Source organism: Drosophila kikkawai, chromosome 3R (assembly GCF_030179895.1).
Source record: "Drosophila kikkawai strain 14028-0561.14 chromosome 3R, DkikHiC1v2, whole genome shotgun sequence".
NCBI classification, from domain to species: domain Eukaryota; kingdom Metazoa; phylum Arthropoda; class Insecta; order Diptera; family Drosophilidae; genus Drosophila; species Drosophila kikkawai.
In genome coordinates this window covers 31,722,908-31,742,287 of record NC_091731.1, presented here as the reverse complement: position 1 = coordinate 31,742,287, position 19,380 = coordinate 31,722,908, and the positions used below count along the sequence as shown (strand labels likewise).

General features: G+C 40.4%; 4 protein-coding genes across 7 annotated transcripts in view; 2 read left to right on the top strand and 2 right to left on the bottom strand.

Annotated features, from left to right (window-relative positions):
* Positions 1–9,359, top strand: part of NK7.1 — a 49,259-nt gene extending 39,900 nt beyond the window's left edge. For both annotated transcript variants that reach the window (XM_017171009.3, XM_017171013.3), the window contains one exon: positions 7,517–9,359. In XM_017171009.3, coding sequence (XP_017026498.1) covers positions 7,517–8,443 — 927 coding nt within the window. In that variant the 3' untranslated portion in view covers positions 8,444–9,359. The remainder of the gene's footprint in view (positions 1–7,516) is intronic.
* spn-B (spindle B) lies at positions 9,359–11,047 on the bottom strand. Its single transcript, XM_017171400.3, has 4 exons — positions 10,498–11,047; positions 10,275–10,436; positions 9,877–10,220; positions 9,359–9,823 (listed from the first exon to the last, which is right to left on the bottom strand). The coding sequence occupies exons 1-4, from the start codon at positions 10,550–10,552 to the stop codon at positions 9,359–9,361; spliced, it is 1,026 nt and encodes a 341-aa protein (XP_017026889.1). The 5' UTR covers positions 10,553–11,047.
* Positions 11,048–11,197: 150 nt separating this feature from the next.
* Positions 11,198–11,997, bottom strand: ATPsynE (ATP synthase, subunit E). 3 transcript variants are annotated; one of them, XM_017171401.2, is made up of 2 exons: positions 11,840–11,997; positions 11,198–11,711 (listed from the first exon to the last, which is right to left on the bottom strand). In XM_017171401.2, the coding sequence occupies exon 2, from the start codon at positions 11,668–11,670 to the stop codon at positions 11,425–11,427; it is 246 nt and encodes an 81-aa protein (XP_017026890.1). In that variant the 5' UTR covers positions 11,671–11,711; positions 11,840–11,997; the 3' UTR covers positions 11,198–11,424. The 3 variants fall into 3 exon arrangements, with proteins under 3 accessions (XP_017026890.1, XP_017026891.1, XP_017026892.1); XM_017171402.3 differs by having other exon boundaries at positions 11,770–11,875; XM_017171403.3 differs by lacking the exon at positions 11,840–11,997 and adding an exon at positions 11,779–11,803.
* A 169-nt stretch (positions 11,998–12,166) lies between these two features.
* Afti (aftiphilin) lies at positions 12,167–19,291 on the top strand. The gene is made up of 4 exons (XM_017171327.3): positions 12,167–12,748; positions 12,968–14,262; positions 14,341–14,488; positions 16,026–19,291. The coding sequence occupies exons 1-4, from the start codon at positions 12,604–12,606 to the stop codon at positions 17,612–17,614; spliced, it is 3,177 nt and encodes a 1,058-aa protein (XP_017026816.1). The 5' UTR covers positions 12,167–12,603; the 3' UTR covers positions 17,615–19,291.
* Positions 19,292–19,380: the final 89 nt, after the last annotated feature.

Sequence of the window (19,380 nt, the reverse complement as noted above, 5' to 3'; positions counted from 1 at the left end):
AAAGCAAAGTACGCCCTAATATAACTAGCACTAAACCAATCCGGAAACTAAACCCTATTAAGTGAAACGCGTCCCAATGGTAACCACTCACAACTCATAGGAAATGCCTATTCTGCCGCTCTGACCTCTCTATTTGTTGGCCTGTTTGTTTATATGGTCAATTGTATGGTCGGTGGATGTTGTGGTGGCAATTCCTGGGGCTAGAGAAGGACAGACAGGCAGGCAGGCAACGTTCAGTGGCAGTTGGCCAAATGACAAATGCGATAATTAAATTAAACTGCTGCCACAAGCAGCACAAACAAATCAAATGGCAATTCATCTTCGAGGACACCACATAATGGGTGACCCGAACCAACTAGGACATATTTGTTGGCCCGGCTCTCGGCTTCAAGCTTATTTACACTCATGGCCTGGTTGTGTCGGCTGTTGGCTGAAAAGGCTAAAAATTATGCTGCGTTAAATTAATTTTTGCATCTGCAACGAGAACAAGGACACCCGGCAGCTGGATATTATTGCCCTTGTCCCTTTATTATTGTTAATATTTGCCATTGATATCAATCAGTTGCAGCAGGGAGATAGAGAAAGAGACATTTTCTGAATGCATTTCACAAATAATGCTGCCATTTGCAGGCTATGAAGCCATTACGTTTTTTATTTAATGGCTAGCAATAAAATAAATATCAAATAACTTATAAAATGGGCCTTCACAGGCAAACACAAAAAAATATATATATAAAAAAAAAGTGACATTCTAAAAGGCTAGATACTTATTATTAACAAAGTGCTTATTTATTGTAAATGGAAATGGAAAAGCATTTATACGAATGCCATTAGGCAATTAAATATCTTAATGGCATTCCAAACTGATGGAACACTTTATCGGCATTCAAACAGAAATAATTGTGGCAAATATGTGCTACGCTTCGTTTGCAATAAATTTTAGTTTTAATCCAATTACGAATCGAAATCAAATCATTCGTTATGAATCTATAAAGAAGCACTCGACACTTTCATGGTCGTGTGTGTAATGAATACTCGTGTGCCTTTGGCTAATTAATTAACTAATTAAAGCTAATTTACATTTTATTAGTCGGCAATTATTTAATCAATTCATGAATAATTTAATGCACACAAATGCACAACCGACACAAAATGGCTAAGCAAATATAAAGCATACGCAGCGTGGGCTTTTAACATCATTTTAAATTGAAATTTTAAGCAAGGCAAATAAAGGTTTCATTTTTTTCTATAATAAATACCATAAATATTGTCGCAATGATAGTTATATATTATTATATTTTGGCCATACCCACAAAATGTCAAAGTTTGTATGTGTCTGTGCTGCTCAGTGAATAATTTAAAACAATAAATGCAATTTGCTATTATTAGTATTATTGGGAACCACAACTTAATTAAATTGTTACGCATACGCCCAGTGGTCACCACATAAAAGGATTTTGTTCTGAAAACTATGTTAGAAGCAAAACGTTGTGCGCAAAACGATAAAATAAATTAATTGGGCCTCGGACAAAATATGTGGGGGTCCTTAAAACGAATTTGAATTAGATTAAATAACAAAATTTAATTTAAAATTCAAATTTTAAAAGTAAAATAACAAATTTAAACTGGTTAATATATTTCTCTTATCTTTCTTACATTTTTTTAACAATTTTTTTACAACAAAAAATACATTTTTTTAAATAATGCCGACAAAATCACATAATCCTATCACGTGAGCGACTATTCAAAATTCCTTTCCAAAATTAGATTGTTACCATTTTTTTTTATTTTGCATAAACATAAAAAAAAACCTTGATGACTGCGGAGGCAGCACAACCAGCCGCATCTGCCTCGATTGGCGACTCGTGCAAAACGCTTTCAAAAAAATAAAAATAAAAAACGAGGGCGGGGCTACGTCGGCAGATCTCTGAGATAGAGATATTCCCGTCTCCGTCGATCGCGTGTACTCGGTGCTCCACTATCGCTATCACTTTCGCATGCGCGATCGCCGGAGCGTAGACAAAAACGATCGCTTTCGTCGGCGATTGGTGGGCGGTGTCTGAATTTAATTTTTATATTTTTTTGCCGGCAGGAAGAGAGCTTTTTTTTTGACTACGGCTGCCAGAGCTAAACACTTGGCAATTAGCAAGTCAACAGAAGTTGACAGCTTTGCCTTTTTGATGAAATATATGAGAACAATTTCGGGACAATTAACTTTGAGCGGCCAGAAAGTAATTAATGGGCGAAAGCCAACTGGCTGAAAAGAACACAATCCGGCAGCTTCTGTGAGTGGGCAGTCAAAGCGGGGGGGAAAAAAAAGCCTTCTAGACAAGCCAACAACACAATAAGCCAATTAAAAGTCAAGAGGGCGAACTTGGCTAAAAACTTTTGGGCAAAGCAAAAGGCAACAACAAGCAATCTGGACTAAAAAACCAAAAAGCCAGCTAATAAGCATAATTTATGCTGCTTGATATGCCACTTTGGACCCCAACCGAAATAAAATGAAATTCTAAAACCACAAAAGCAAATCAAATAAAAACTAAAAATACAAATGGAAACAAGAAATATATTTTACGGCAACACAAAATGTGTGTGCTTCGAGCGACATAGCGATGCGAAAGTCATCAACTAAATTGCTTAGGTCTCTCCTCTCTCGCTGCATTTTTGTTGATTCATTTTCTGGTTTTTGTAGCTTCTGCAATTCTGAAAGCAGAAATTGCGAATAGAAAATTACATTTTGATTCCTGGCAATGCCAATTTTCATCGCTGAATTTTTTAATTTCACACATGGCTTCCAAATGAGTCGTCTTCTTTGGCTCTGTGGGGGTCGTTATACTCTTCTAATGAAATAGCTCGTGTTTAAGTTGAATTGCCAGGACTATCCTGCAGTTTGCATTACGAACAGATTTATGGCATTCCTGGCAGCATCCCTTCTTCTCTCGATTGTATTAACTACATATGTGTAATAATTACACGTAAATGATGTTGCATAAATTCCATATTGCTGCTGCTGCCCCTTACCCCAAAAGTCGGAAAACAATACATTTACGGCCAAAAGGGGTTGCAGATTTTACTGGATTTTGGATTTCCGGAGAGATAATGGCATTGTTTTGTCGTCACTACCACCATATGGCCTGGCATCAGTTTGCATTTGCCTTTATTAAATTAATAAACAACGAATTTAAGGCAAATGTACAGAGCAAGGAAGGCGGCAGGAGATGCCAGGAGCGAGTCACCGGGATTTGGTAGCTATTATTGTGAATATTTATTATGTTAAATTATTCAAGAAACTCGTTGCAATATTAATTATTAAATTAAGTCTAAATTAGTTTCACTTTCGTCTTGGGAAAGCAATTGTACTTTCAATTTTTTTAGTTTCAAACTTATCAGTAGAATTATTTTAATTAGTTATAAGCTTATAATTATTAACGCAATATCTTATTCCAATATGACTTAATTATTTACAACCATTTTGAATTTAAAAATAAATTCTATAACTCCACTACGATTTAATCCAGCTAAATTCACAGTGACTAACTAGTTAATCCGGTGACTGCCAGCTCATTTCCAGCACAATTCCCATAATATCTGTGTGCGTTTACCCTTTTGGCAAGGATCATATTTAGAGGGCGGGGGGAAACGGAAATGAGGGCGGCGTGGGTGGGTGGTGGCCATTGCGTGTGCGCTTGTGAACATAATCCAAAATGACAGGCAATGCAGTGATTATGTTATTAATTAGTAATGGCATTGCAATGCGTATATTTGCACCGAGCAAAGTGTTTCATTACGCAGCAAGAATCGTCGAAGGTTGGGTTTGGGTGGCTTTTGGGAATTGGTAATGCCTTTGCCAGCTTGTTTAAATATTTGATTTACGGTTTCTAGATGCATAATTACCGGCAGCTTAGTTCTACTCCCATGTAAGTTATGACCTGCTATTCCTGTGTCTACATGCATTCCACGCCCCCCTGGAGGCCATTATCATATTTTTTTCAACACCAAAAACAAGAAAAGCAAACAAACAGCTAAGAAAATATGCTAAATTACACATTAAAACATTATTATTTGTTAAAAGGGAACCGGGAATGCGGCAAATTGTTGAAAATTTTTCTTGGCACGCAAGAGAATTATGTACAGCAGCCGCCATTACTAAGTAGCATTTTGGCCCCCGCCCCAGCACTCACTCGCCCATCCTAATTTGGCTGCTCATTGTTGGGCCAGACATCATTTTCCTTTTCGTTTTCATTTTTATTTTCGAAAAAGTGCGCGGCGAATGTGAAAATTAATTATACTAAGCACACGCACAACAGACTGAGACAAAGACTGAGGGGGGTTAACAGCATGGGTTAAGAGCTACATTGCAGACTGGGCACAGACTATTTAAGGATTGTTGCGACTCTCAGATCTTCTGGCGTTGATTGAAATACATGTGTAAGACCGGCGACCAGGGAAATAACTGAAACGCATCTGTCATAAACCTATTTAGGTGGCGAATGCCATTTGCACTGTCAGAAAAATATCCAAAAATGGTGTTGAAATAATAAAAATGGTCATGGATCAGTGAATGAAGTAATTAGGAAATATTTTGTATATTTCTTAGAAATTTATATGAATTTTAAAACCATTCTATCGTCTTTGCTCTTAGAAAATACTAAATATATGAATTTTGACTGATTTTCAGTTCTTTAAAAAATTCCCAGAAAATCGTATTTAATTACCAAAAAAATCTAAATCGATTTTCCCAATTTTTCCGTGTTTCCTCTTGTGTTTGGCTTTTGGGCTATTTATGCGCTCTGTTTCTGTCATCTTTTGCCCCACACGCTCACGCAGACACTCTTAAATGTCAATAAATCATAAGCGGGTCGCCAAAAGCAAAGCGAAGGGGCATTAGAGGCAGTGAGGCAGAGCGACAAGGGCCATGAATCGCTTGACAAGTTCTGGATGGATATTTTTAGAAATAGTATACTGTATTTCCACATTTCGCCTTAATGAGGTCTAGTGCCGAGATCAAAACATAACAAACAAGGCACTTTATTGACACTATGAAAAGTCTACGAAATCTCTGGCCAAAAGCGGAAGAATATAAACAACACAACACAGATTAGGAATGGAAATAAATTTATTAATGGAGATTTATGCAATATTTACAAAAATAACGCATCACGCCCCCCAAGCATTAATAATCCCAACGATTCGGAATCCAAGAATCAATTAGATCATCGGCACCGCCACAGTTGGCCAGGCCGAAAAGCACTTGAGAATACGAGTAATCAACAATTAAATACGACGATGATGAGGGCCCGCATCCGCGAAAGGCCATAAAAATAAAATTCAGGCATTTATAGTAGAGGTGAAAGGAAGGAATCCACTCGGGTTGGCCCATTAAGAGTGCGCATAAGGTAAACACGGGAAATGCTTTATTGTTTATGAATGTATCTAATGAACATTTTCGGGGTGGCGGCCGCAACTCACACACACACACACACACACACACGGGATGAGTAATGGCCAATTGAAGGAAAAGGCCGAATATAATCGGTGAGGAAACTCACTCATAATCCATCTTCATCCATAAAATAAACAATTTGCGTATGCATCAATCTATCGGCGAGTATATAACCATTTTGAATTCCACACACAAGTGTGTCTGTGTGTGTATTGCGGGGTAAATTCGAAAATATTTGGCAATCAATTAATTGATTTTCGATATGAAAATTTTAGGTATTTAGATTCGAGAATTGCATATTCAGTGTGTGCTTGTGTTTGTTTAGCGTGTACTTGAGCATTTCCTCTTTTCAATTTGATTTTTCTGTGGCTGTGGAGGGTGAGGATGAGGTGTGTGGCGTTTTCATGTTAATTTCATAATTTTTCCGCCACTCGGGGAAAATGAGCATGTCATATAGCAAGGATAGAGACTGATGTATGCGTTGGTACCTGGCACTGGGAGAAATGCAAGTTTTTCATGAGGAACTTTTTTTTTATGGAAAAAAAGGTAATATTTAGAATACTTGTAGAATTTTTCCTAATTTCTCCATTAATAAAATCAAAATAATTCGGACAGTATATTTATAAATTAACCTTTACTAAAAATTGCTACCATTATTTTCTCCTATTGAGAATTCTTTTATAATTATTTATAATCAATTGAAATGCATATCAAAAAAATTTGTAAATCATTACCTTTCTCTCTGTGCATTTGTATCTGTATTTTGTGTGCAGACATGCCGCTGAAATACTAATTATGTGCGCGATTTAAATAGATTTTTCATTTATTTAGCTGGCCCATCATTTCTGGATGAAATGGAAATGAAAACGAAAATGAGAGCCAAATGTTTTATGTTGCGCCATTGGCCTCAGTTGAAAATTATGGGGGGGAAAAAAGGGGGTCGATTTTTGCCTTTTGACGTGCGCCTGTCATTTCATCATTGCTCTTGTTTTGGACTCCGAAAAAAAAAAATAGAAAAACAGCGGCTGACTGACGGGGCGGAAGTGTTGCGAGTATATATTCGAATAATTCAGTGCAGCGGGAGGATACACAATTCTCGAGTTATTTGTTGTGCGCCCACTAATAAGGCCAAATGGGGCATAAACATTCGTAATTATGTGGCTATGAACTGGCTCTTAGAGGAACTCATTTTGCGGATCTCTTAGAATTAAGGGAAATTATACCTTTAATTGAAAGAGTGTCAGATCATTTTTTGCGTTGGTTTAAGAATTAATCAAATTTAAGGTTTATTCGAAAGCCCTTGTGAGATGTAATAATCTATTATATTATTTTTATTACATTAGTGAAATAAAGATCATAAACCAGGAATATAGAAACCTTTTTTTAATAAAGTAATATTAAAGGTTTTACCACTTACCAATGCTATAAATTCGTTTACTTCCATAATATTTAATACACATATTTTTTTTAGATAATGTTCGGAAAAACTATTTTTTAATCACTTTCACTTTTAATTAATTTCTGAACGTGTGTAAAATGTTTTCAGTGTAACACACACACAATCAGAAGTAACACAGAAAAAAAAACAAAAAAAAGAGGAAGAGGCTTCACTTACTGTCCCTGCAACAATGATCAAAAATGTTGTGTGTAATTGCGTTTAATATATGAAAATATATGTACGTTAGGAGTGGTGTTACATCCCTTGAATCTTCTTGTACGAAATTGATCAGATTTATTCAATTTTTATTTGCAAAATATGCACACAATCAAAGAAAAGTCCATTTTGGCGTCATTTTACACACACATACATACAAACAGCGCAGTGCGCATTTGGATGAAGCCCTAGGGCTCCGCTGAACACAAACTTTAAAAGCCCTTAAAACGTAGATATTTCCATTATCCGTGAAAGCCGCCACATCTAAGAAACTTTAATAACAATAACAACACAATAATACACTTGTTTTAAGTCTGAATTACACCATTTTACACCCGCGCACTAAAAAATAAAACTGACAGTGCTGCCAACAACAGTGTTGCACATGTATTGAACCTTCTGTCTCTCTCTATTTGCAGGTCAAGATTTGGTTCCAAAACCGTCGTACCAAGTGGAAAAAGCAGGATAATGTCACCAATAACGAGGCGGCGGAGCACAAGTCCTCAAATTCCAATAAGCCAGGCTCAACAGGGACAACAACAACAGGAGGCAGCGAGCCAGCCGAGAAGAGAAGCGCCGGCAACAACAACACAAACACAAGCTCAGCGGGCGGTTCGCCGACAGTTGGCAGCGCTGCTGCCACACCGAGTGCTATGGAGACCAAAAAGTCTCCAAAGTCTCCAAACCGCGGCAGCAGCAATAATAACAACAACAATACGCTAAATAACAACGTTAATAGCAAGCAGAGTACAACAAAGATTAAGAAACAATTGAATGCGTTGCTGGAGAAGACCGTCAAGGCGGCGGCAGCTAGTCAGGTGAAGACAGAGATGGAAACGCCGGCAGCATCTGCTGATCATCATCACCAGAAGTCGTCCTCCGCCGGCGAAAAGCGTAATAATAGTAACAACAATGAGAGTCAATTGCAAAACCAGCTGCTGCACCAGCGCCTGCACCAGCATGCGATTCCCCTGACCGTGGAACCGGCAGCGCCCTTGGAGCAGACCGAAAAGCTGGACATCAAGCTGGAGGAGTCGCCGCAGCACAGGGAACTGCAGTTGAGTCTACAACGGGCGGCCATTCAAAATGGCCAGCTAACGGAAATGGATTTCGAGAGCAAGCTGGCGGCCAGCAAGATTTCCATTGCTCTGTCAATGTTGCAGCCGCCAATCCCCGAGGGGCAGGACAAGAAGCCCAACAACAAGAACAACAACAAGCCGGACAGCGAGTCCTCGGGGGAGGAGGAGGACGAGGACGAGGAGGAGGATACGGCGAGCGAGCATGGCGATTCTACGGAACCGCACGACGACTCGCAGGATCCGGATGCCACAATGCGGGAAATCTAGAGAAATAAGCCCAGAGAGACAGTCAAATTACCATAACTTGTGCCAAAAAACGTCGAATATTGCTCACATTTCCCCCAAAAATATTGAAAAATCCCTAAATATAAAAAAGAAAATCATAAAAAACAAATAAAGAAAACTAAGTGAAAACCCATTACTGTAAACCTAATTGTAATTTAATTGTCGCGTAATCCGTTCACCCTTAGGCTTGTATTTAATTTATTTAAAATATATATTTAACGCTAAGAGTCCTAGGCTTTTGTAAATGTCGCATTTAAATGAGAGAGCTGCAAACTATATATGAAAAAAGAAAACAACAAAAATTATATATATCTGTAATCTGAACTTTCGAGAATTTCATGTGATAATGTATACGAGGCGATTACAAAATTGATTTTACTAATTGAACTATAAAAACTACATGGTATATGTAAGCTGTGCTACCCTGTAAATGGCAATTGAATGAAACATATTTATTGAGTGTTTGTACAAAATTAAGTAAGGCAACAAATAGGAATGACATAGCCCCGGAAATTGTGCTACTATAATTTAATTTAAAGGATTTTGCAAATAATTAAAATTACATTTTTAAAAAGCAAACATTAGTTTGCTTAAAAAAAGGTATATTAAATTACAATAGAATTAAATCAAACTTGAAAATTATTAATTCAATTTTAACTTAACTAAATAACTTAATTTTGTTTAAATGTCTAGTTTTTTTTTTCATAAAAAAAAGAATTTGTATGAATTTCCTTTAAAGTACTTTGCTTAATTATTTCAAATTCCCTTAAATTAAATTAAAATAGAAACAAATTATAATGGCTGAACAGATTCCGCCATTACACATTTTAAATTCAAACAAATTAAACGAAAACAAAAAAGATGAAAAACAAAATAAACAGATTAAAATTCAATCGATCACAGGCGACGCATTTTGGCTGGCGGGCGGGTGAACTGAGGCTCGGGAACATCGACCACGCCATCGGCCGTGATAAGGAACTCGGCAAAATCATTGGGTGTCTCCGGGGAGTAGAGAATCTCCAGCTTCCTAACCGTCAGCAGCTGATCCGCCGCTCTATGCTGCTTGGGCACGCGTGAAACTCTCAGACGGGTACGTCCCAGGTGGGCCCACTGCAGTCCCAGGCAGGGTATCTCCTCCTTGACGGCACTGGAGGCCACCTGATTTACGCACACTACAGCGCAGTTGAACTTGTCCGCGTGGGTTAACAGAGCGTTGGCAAAACGACGCATCTCCCGTGCTCGCTCCAGGTAATCAGTGTAAAGCCGGAAGATAGCCGCCACGGAATCAATGATGATCAGGCCAATGCCATGCTGCTGCATCAAACGGGGCAGGCGATTCTTCACGCAATTTAGCAGGGGTTCCTGATGGATAAGAGGATTGGCATTATAAAATCTTTATAGAAGGTTGTACTCACCGTTTCGTAATGATGCTCCACAAAAATGTTGCCCAGAAAATTGAGCTTCTCCTGGGGATGTCGCTTCTCGCAGGCCTTGCTCATCTGCAACAGACGTCTTGCCGGAAAGGCATCCTCCGTGCATATGTAGGCCACACCCTTGCCCAATCCACCCAGCTCAGTGGGCAGCTGGACACACAAGGCCAGCTGGAGTAGGAGCTGCGTCTTGCCCACACCCGAAGCTCCGCAGAGTTCGGTGATGCCTCGAGTGACCACACCGCCACCAGTGCAGCGATCCAAGGCTGAGCAGCCAAAGGAGACACGCGACCATCTTACATTGGCCAGGGGCTTGAACAGGGAGTCGGCTTTAGGGATAATAATTAATTAGTTGTTACATAAATTACATAAATCCTCCTCACCCGTCTGCGGCATCTCTGCCAACCACTTGGCTGCCGCATCCTTGAGCACCCGCACATCCTCCGGCGTGCACTTCCGCACCAGCGTGTACAGCGATTTGGAGCGCGTGTCCAGGAAGCGGATCTTCGGCGTTGTCAGCACCTCCTCCGGGGCCAGGACATTAACTGGAGTTAAAGTGGCATTAGGCGACACTTGAACTAAGTTTTGGGCACACCCTTTCCTTACCCTGCAGCGCAATATCCCTGATGTGCTTGGGCAACTGATCCAGAAAGTCTGTCATCGCCGCGGCTCCGCCAAGGAGTGTGTGATGGCATGTCCTCGATGGGATTGCGTGATTTTATGGCCCGGGCCCACACGAAAGGTGTTTCAACACCTCGGGAATCATTCGGAAGCGGGGGAAGTATCGATCAAACAGGCCAAGCCGAGTAATCAGCGACGATTTGCGAAATAAACAAAGCGCAGACCGGCTTTTCGCCCTCAATCAGCTGTTGGCGCCATTTTAAAAATAGGTCAATCGGCGCTACAGTGGTTATTGGATAAGAGGAACTACTTTATTTTCTCTTTTATAAAGGAAAATTGTTTAAAGGAAAGGTGAAGAATTTAAAAACATTTAATATTTAAATATTAATCTGGTAAAATGTCTTAAAGATTCTTTAACAAAAACCTCTGGAAATAAATTGTAAGAAGATTGCAATGGTATCCGCATCTAAGCTCTTTAAGCTCTTGTCAAGCTTTTTTTCTGGAACAAACTAAGGAATGCTTAGTTTTCCTTGTAATAAAATTATTTAAGAGCACACCATCCTCTCAAGCGATCCTCACTGTGTCAAGTCTCCAGGTTGATTATCGAAATCTTTGTTTTGCTCGGCTGCTCATCCTTGATCAGACCAATTATTCACCAAACACTTGATATTATTTACACATTAGATTTGTTTTGTTTCAATCATTTAATTTCGAACATTTTTCGCACAAACATCAGAGAAAAGCGCAAGAACGGTGCGATCGATAGCCGTGTGTTATCGATAGATGGTGTTTGCGGCTCCTCTTCCTCTTCCTTTCAGGCGAATGTGTGTGAGTGTATCGGTGTAAATGTTGTTGTTGTTGTTTTCTTCTCGTTAAGCTAAGGGAACTAAGGATCTTGGATCCTGCATCAGCCTAGTTCTTGGGCTTGGGCTGGGAGAGCTCCGCCAAAGCACGGGCCTCGGCTTCGGCGCTGCGCTTCTTCTCCTCGGCGAGCTTCGCATCGCGGACAACCTTCTGCTGGGCCTCGATCTCGCGCACCTTCTCCTCCTTCTTGGACAGGCGGCTCTGGTGGGCGGCACCGTAGGCGATGCCCACAAGGAGCAGCGACCAGCGGCCGAACTTGATCAGGGGCGAAACGCGAACGGGAGCCTGCGACATGGTTCTTTTCTGGGAGTTATGTAATGGTCCAACCGGGGAAACTGGAATAAAGGGGGAGATGTTAGTCGTAAACTTTGGGCCGTACGTTTCTTGTGGTACTTTATACACCAGCAAAAGCTTTTTACTCTTTTTTCTTGTCCACTTTTTTCGTTAAAATTGCGAAAATTACCCAAAATCGAAGCTGAAGTATAACCTTAAAACAGCTGTCAAACGAGAGATGGAACTTAAGACGACTTATCGATATTTTTACAAATATACCAAATGCAGTATTAAAAAATTAGCGCGATCACACCTACTGCGATTTGAATTGTAATATGAGGAAAATAAAAAATTATATGTCTGTCACATATTTTAATATTATATTTGAAGAAACTCAGATTACTTGTTCTTAAATACATGTATTTTATAATTTTTGTAGTATTTTTAAGTAGACCACATTTCGAAGTACAAATAAAAATGCACCAGCTTAGTTTAGTATTTTTTAAGACTATAGTTATTTCGGACCAGCCGCGGTCACACTAACTTCTAAGAAAAAAGTATTTTGATTTCCCGAAAACATGGCTAATTCCAGCTAATATCGGAAATTTGCAAATTTAAAACACATATTTTCCCGTAAAACAAGACTGCGGCTGCTTTGTCAAAATCGTGGGACAAGTGAAAATTGACGCGTGTTAAATGCAAACAAGAAAATTCCAACACAGACCTTGAGTGGCTCACACACACACACACACGGGCAAACACCCCCCCTCTCACACCTGCCGTTAACACTTACACACACACACACGCTCGCGCACATAGATAAAGAGGAGTGCGAAAGGGAGGGAAGAGACCGAACCGTTCCCTGTTTTTTGTGTTTTTTTTTACGAACAGGAAGTGTTCGTTCGCTTTTTTTTTGCCAGGATCTGCTGAAATTGGCAGCTGGCGATCAGAATAATGGTGAACGTACCCCCGCTACTCTGTAGCACACCGCCGCCCATCGATTTCGGGGAGGAGGACGACGATTCCGGTTTGCAGTCCACAATACATTTGGACGAAAATGACGAATACTCCGAGTTTGGCTTAGTCAGCGGCGCAAAAGGTAAGCTTAAAGGGGTAAACATAGCCGGAGATCTCATCTGGAGAAGGGGATGTATCCCCCGGACTGTACAAGTTTTGGCTTTATTCGATCAACTCTTTGGGATCAAGCAATACTTAAAATTCGTTTGTGTTATTAAAAACATTAATTAATTAAAAATAAATTCAATTTAACAATTACTATTACTGCATAAATTTATTTAAAATTATTCCCGCTTTTCAGAACCCCTTCCTTCGCCGGATCCCGTGACGGAATACCGGGAAAAGCCACCGGATGATATAGTGGAAAATAAACAAACCGCCGAGGCTTTTAATTACCAAGTGAAGCAGTCGATCGATTACGATGTTTATAGGGAAACGGCACCACCCACACCCCCACCTTTAAGTCTAGACCTTGACGAGGAAGAAGCGGAGCAGAATGGGGATGTGGATCAACTGGAGGAGGACGAGGAGGAAACGAATACCAATGAGTCTGTGCCCTCCCTAAAGCTGGACAGTCTGAGTTTGTACTCCACGGAAAGCGTATCAGCAGCTTCCACACTCTCACCCTTAGGGGAAATGAATGCGAATGCAGTTGCTGAACCCATTACCAAAGCCCACGTTGTCCTCAGCCATCAAGTCACGCTGGAGGATGTGTCTGATGACAGCGACGATGAGTGTTCGCCAAAGAAGCCCAAAGAATTATTTATACGCGAGGGAGCCAAGGATTTCTTTGCCATTGAGGTGCTTGCCACTCCCACATTACCAAATGGAGACGGTGTCCAACATACAGAGGAGAGTCCTAGGAACAAGTCACCAGAGGATGAAAGCTTTAAGAGGAGGGAACCACAAGAGGAGCAGGTCCCCAGCTGCAGAGAGGAAACCACCACCAAGCAGGAGAAGCCAACTGAAAGCTCTATTTTTCAGTTTGCAAACTTTGAAGCAGAACCAAAGATTTTGACAGACAAAGAGATTACTCCGGAGGAGAAGTCACACCAGGCAGAGCCTCAGGAAGCAGATGACGACGATTTCGAAGACTTTGGTGACTTTGCGGATTTCTCAGCTGTTGAAACCGTGGATATCAAGGAATCCCTGGCGATAGCTACTCCTCTCAAACAAGATTCCTCAGAGGCTAAGGCAATTACTCTCGTAGAGCCTCCTCAGGATGATGGCTTTGATGATTTCCAAGACTTTGCCACACCCGAAGAGACGCCCGTCCAAAACCGTGACGAAGAGGATGATGATGATTTTGGTGATTTCTCGGAGCCCACTGTGGCTGCCATTCAAGTACCTCCACCGCCGCCACCAGCCACAATCCACCTGAGCCTCGACGAGCGGGTTAAGCCAGTCCTGGAGATGATGTTTCCTCAGTCCAAGGAAGCAACCAGTACGAGTCTTGAGAAGCGTCGAGCGTTGGCTCAGTGTCAGCGCTTTAATTTTGGTGCCATCGAGCATGCTCGAGCTTTGAAATACGAGTGGGGCAGCTCGGAGATGAGGCATGCCCTTGTGCGATCGCTGGGCATTGATTCGAGGAATATAGTAAGTATATTATTTCATTTTAAATAGCTTTGAGTTTCAGTTCATAAAAATATTACAATTCCTACTTGATTTTTTCAGCTCTTTGGCGACAAGTGGAACTCATCGATGCCGCGTTTTGCAGCCAACTTGAGTTTTGATCCTCTAAAACCTCTCAAGCCACTATCGCCTGCCAATGCCAATGCCAGCACCTTGGAGCCCACCGCCAGCAGCAGCAGCAGCTGCCAGGGTGAGTGTCCTTTGCAGATCTCTCTAAGAGATTGCTTCCCTCGTATAGTTGCCGCAAATTAACCGCTACACAAGTTTCGTAAATCGAGAAATTGCCGCCACCCAACAAACGCTCGCTCGCTTTCCGTTGCCCTTCCATATCCTTTTTACCACCCACACACACACACGCTTTCCCGGATTTGATCTGCCGTTCGATTGAAATTGGCTGCTCCTCCTTTTTTGCGTTAAACTTTTTTTTTGTTTTGCCTTGTTTTATGTTGCCACAGTTTTTTCGAACTTTTTATAAACAAACAATCAAAGAAAAAGTTTATCCTTACGATAACAAAATGTATTTAGAATCACATGTACAGACTTTACAATTGGAACAACTAGACCAACTACTAACCGTGATGGTGGCTAATGCTGATAAAATAAATCTTGTTACCTCTACCTCTAAACACACCAATAACAATAACAACAACCACAATGATACTACTGATACTGATGATGATGATGATGGTGATAATAATGGTGACAACGACGTGGCTGCTACTCCGCTGGATGATATGCCCTTGCCCTTGATGGATTTGATGCCCCAAAACAATCACAATTTGTCTAACGATTTGCACCACAACTCTCCTCCACTCACACATATGAATAATAACAATAACAATAATAATAATAATAACCATCCGAATAATAACAATTATGCAAACAATACAACAATTAACACAAATCTCACTGCTCACTGCGACGCCTTGCTGGATTTTAGTAAGTTTCGTTGGCTCTGTGCGTGTGTCGTAGTTGTGTTTCCACCTCTTTTTACTTTATTTTATGGTTTTTTTTAGTTGCCAATATACTTCTGAGCTATTTCTCAATTCCCTTGATCCACAGTTCCCCTAGTTCTAGTTACTTTGGCACCACAAAGCATCCAATCTCCGCCAGCACAAAGTAGACCCCACTTCCCACATTTTCACATTTTTACTTAGCTAGAAAACAAGTTTATACTAATAACATGTACTATATTCCTAGCATAATATTAAATGTTGTGTTGCTCTGAAATCGGTGCTTTAAATATAATAATACACAAATCGAAAACAATACATATCGAAGAAGAAATTGAATTATTTATTTTTAATTTATTGGAAAATATGAATTTATATATCAAATCGCTGTTTTTTAAAATTAAAATATTAATAATATCGAAAAAATATTCCAAAAATATTTTCAATCTAAATATTATATCGAAAATATATATTTTAATATATCTCATTATTGATATATCTTTTTTTATACATCGATATAGAAAAATATCGCGTTTAAGGTTTAAATATCTCTATTATCGATTAAATATCGAACGTTATCGAGTTTAACGTTTAAATATCGCTCTAAATATACCAAAAATATCTTTGTTTTATTTGTATTTAAATGATTTTACCAATATAAAAGGCAACACAACATATGACTATGAATTGTAAAATATAAATCTAAAATATGTCTTAAAGTCCTCACCAAAAGATAGCTCCCCGCAGTAATCACGTCTTTTCTCCTTTCCGCAGGACTGGAAACAGGCGCCGGGGCCCAAGCGAGCCAAACTGAAACGCGGCCTAGCCAGGCTTATGGGGAAGGGATCTCCGGCAGCACCCCCTCCAACGACGAAGAGCGACCCCAACCCCAGGGCGAACCCAAGCCAGAATCCCAGTGCCAGTCCAGCCACCATCATATTGAATCCCCAGCAGCGGCATCAGCAGCAGCTGTTGCTCCAACAGCAGCGACGCTACCGCCTGCTCTACCAGCAGACAGCCCTGCCCACCAGCTCAACGGCGGTGAGCAGCTGCATCAGCAGCAGCAGCACTCGGAGCCGGAGCAGTTTGATTTGAGGGCTAGTCCTCCACCCACCCAGCCGCTACCGCCGGTGCCAGTACAGGAGGAGATCATGGGCAGCAGCTCCTCCTCCTCCATTGCCAGTTTTGCAATGCCGCTGAAGGAGACCCATATCTATACACCCTCCAAATCGGATACGGCGGTGGCCAAGACCACCACGCTGGCGCCCATTGATTTCGACTATGAAATGGCGGCCACTGGCATTATCATTGATGAGACTGTGGTGAAGAAGGAGTACCGCGATGTGGAGTACAAGCCGCCCTTTGGCCTGGATTCGCCCAGCAAAGTGAGTAGCTTCGAGTTGCCAGCAGCAGCAGCTTCAGGAGCCTCAGCAGCGGCGACGGAGGACGACGACGACTTTAGTGATTTTCAATCGATGCCGGCGGTGCCACGTTCGAGGTTAGATACGCCCACTTTTGGCGAACAGATGATCCTCAGTCCGGCCATATTGCTGCCTCAGGCCATACCGTTGGCCAAGAAGGCATCATCATCATCATCATCAGGAGGGGCAGCTTCTGCCTCGATAGAGTGGGGCGACAATGCCTTGGCTAGCATTAATGCTGAGGAAATGGCACGCATCGAGGAGTTATTTTCTTCGCAGAATGCAAAGCCACCGACGATAAGCGCCTCGGTGGCCAAGAAGAAACCCACGCCCACGCCGGTTCCTCCTCAAGCTCAAGAAGATGACGAGTGGTCGGATTTTGTGTCAGTACCAGTGGCAACAACGCCCCAAAAGCAGCACTCGCCCCGCACCAACAATAATAACAACAATATCAATGGCAATCCCAGAAAGGGAACTCCACAAGCAGCAACTGCCGCTCCCAAAGACGATGATTGGTCGGATTTTGTGGGCAGCACTCCAGTGGCCTCTGTGGCTCGTCCAGCGCCACAGTTTAATTCGGGCGCCTGGCAGACTGCTAATTTCTACAACAATCCCTTGAGTCTCTACCAGGCACAGCAGCAACAGCAACAACATCATAGCAATCTAGTTCCCAACAACAACAACAACAACAATGTGCCAGCAATACCCCAGCAAATCCACATCATGCACGACTTCTCAACGGCACCCGTCGCAGGCGGCTTGATGACTGCCACCTACCAGCAACACCATCAGCGTCAGCAATTCCAAATTGGCAACGCCAAGGTGGCACCGCGCATCTCCCTTATCCCTGATCTCAGTTTTGTGGCGCCCGCTTTGCCCACGAATGCGGGTGCGTTTATGGGAGCTCTGCCGAAACCGAGCTTTGGCGGTGGCAAGAAATGACACAAGAAGTTGAGGAGTGGCCAGCAGCAGCAGCAGCATCATCGCCGCCAACAGCAACAGCCTCCACTGGGTGGCGGCGGGGGCAGGGGCGAAGCCACCATCCTCACGTAGGGATTACGAAGGGTAGAGAGGAGGAAGGCGGCCCGTAGGAGACAGTCAGTATTATGAATCCGTCTGATAATTATCATAAACCGTCACACACACGTACTTAGTTCGATGCAAGCGCTGTGTTTTCATGTTGTTGTTGTTGACGCTGTTGATGTTGTGCGTACTTGTTGTTGTTGTTGTAGATCGTAGATCATAGATCAGGATTTCCAAATTAAGAAAAAAAAAAGAAGAAAAAACCAAGCTAAAACCGATTTCCCTGCGTGCAATAATTGGATTACAAAATTAATTTTTTTACTTGAATTTGATTTTTTTTTTTTTAGAAGAAAACTAAAGACATGGGTCTTGGACCAAAATATATTTTTTTTCATTAATTTGAAAGTTTTTTATTAAATTTGAACTTGTCATTTTATTTCACTAACATTTTTAAAATAAAAATATTTTGTTTTTAATATATTTTCTGATTTAAAAAATGTCAAAATATTCAAATTAAAATCAAATTTATTTAAAACAGTAAATTTGTTTCTTCTTTCTAAAATTTTTTCTGACTTAAAACTGTCAAAATATTAGAATATAAAGTCAAATTTGTTTCAAAGCTAAAATTTTACGTTAAAAAAATTATAAAGCGTCCCAAAACTGTAAAAGAAACTAAGAACTTAATAAGAAATAATTGGATTTTTTTTAAATTTTCAAAAATATGTTGAAATTTGGTAACTTAGAAGATTTCTGAAGCTTTGCTAGATTTTACAAGACCTAGCTTGTGCGTTCTATGGTCATATCAATAAATTATTTTAAGATCAGCATTAGGTGACCATAAGTAAACCACAGGAAATTAATGTTCATTTTGAAATTTATGAAAAAATACCTCTCACTCTTCGCTCTCGCAGGCACTAAAAAACCATTCCACAAACGAACTTCCTTTGTTGTCACGAAAAAAATACTCCAAAAGCGAATGCGGGGGCCACCCATTTTATTGAAGGACTCGAACCCCAACCCGCCTGATGCGAATTTTTCTATATTGTGTACTTAAACGAGAACGTTGTAAATGTATTTAGGATTCGTTAGTTGATAGAACTCCCATTGCATTCCAAGTGTAAACACGAGTGTACAGTTTTTGCCATGATGATCTCCAGGTAAAAAGCACCTTGGATATACCGAAACCCAATCCGCTCCAGTTCTTAATTGATTTTGTTTGTTTTCTTTTGTGTTAATGTGTGTTTTTTTGATTTATTTATTTTTTACTTTATGTGTTACGCACTTTAAGTTGAATGTGTGTGTGTGTGTGTCTGGAAATTATATAAACAATTTATCAACTAAAACTAAGTGTGTATGTTCTTAGATATTAACCTGTAAATTACAGAATAGATTTCTCATTTTCATTTTGTTTTATTTTTCGTCAAGTCAATAATGAAAAAAAAAACAAGATACATGATTATAGAGAGATGGTTGCTGCTTGATTTAAATAAAATTAACTATGTACTAGAAAATATGATATATATGTATATGTATTACGATATTGTATAATTAAAAAGATATGCAAAGAATAAAAATTAAACCTATTTGAAAAATGAATTTAATATTGGAGAAATAACTGAAAAATACAGAAATGAAAGAACGAAGACCGAAAAGAAAATGTCTACAAAGAAAACGGTCTCGAGTCA

What these genes read in the sequence shown, in the direction of transcription:
- Afti (XM_017171327.3), top strand. Translation starts at nt 12,604, where the DNA reads ATGGTGAACGTACCCCCGCTACTCTGTAGCACACCGCCGCCCATCGAT. An exon ending in CTTAGTCAGCGGCGCAAAAG is followed by an intron (nt 12,749 to 12,967) that starts GTAAGCTTAAAG and finishes CCCGCTTTTCAG; the next exon opens with AACCCCTTCCTTCGCCGGAT. An exon ending in GCATTGATTCGAGGAATATA is followed by an intron (nt 14,263 to 14,340) that starts GTAAGTATATTA and finishes TGATTTTTTCAG; the next exon opens with CTCTTTGGCGACAAGTGGAA.
- spn-B (XM_017171400.3), bottom strand. Translation starts at nt 10,552, where the DNA reads ATGACAGACTTTCTGGATCAGTTGCCCAAGCACATCAGGGATATTGCG. An exon ending in GGCAGAGATGCCGCAGACGG is followed by an intron (nt 10,221 to 10,274) that starts GTGAGGAGGATT and finishes TTATCCCTAAAG; the next exon opens with CCGACTCCCTGTTCAAGCCC. An exon ending in TGGAGCATCATTACGAAACG is followed by an intron (nt 9,824 to 9,876) that starts GTGAGTACAACC and finishes CTTATCCATCAG; the next exon opens with GAACCCCTGCTAAATTGCGT.
- ATPsynE (XM_017171401.2), bottom strand. Translation starts at nt 11,670, where the DNA reads ATGTCGCAGGCTCCCGTTCGCGTTTCGCCCCTGATCAAGTTCGGCCGC.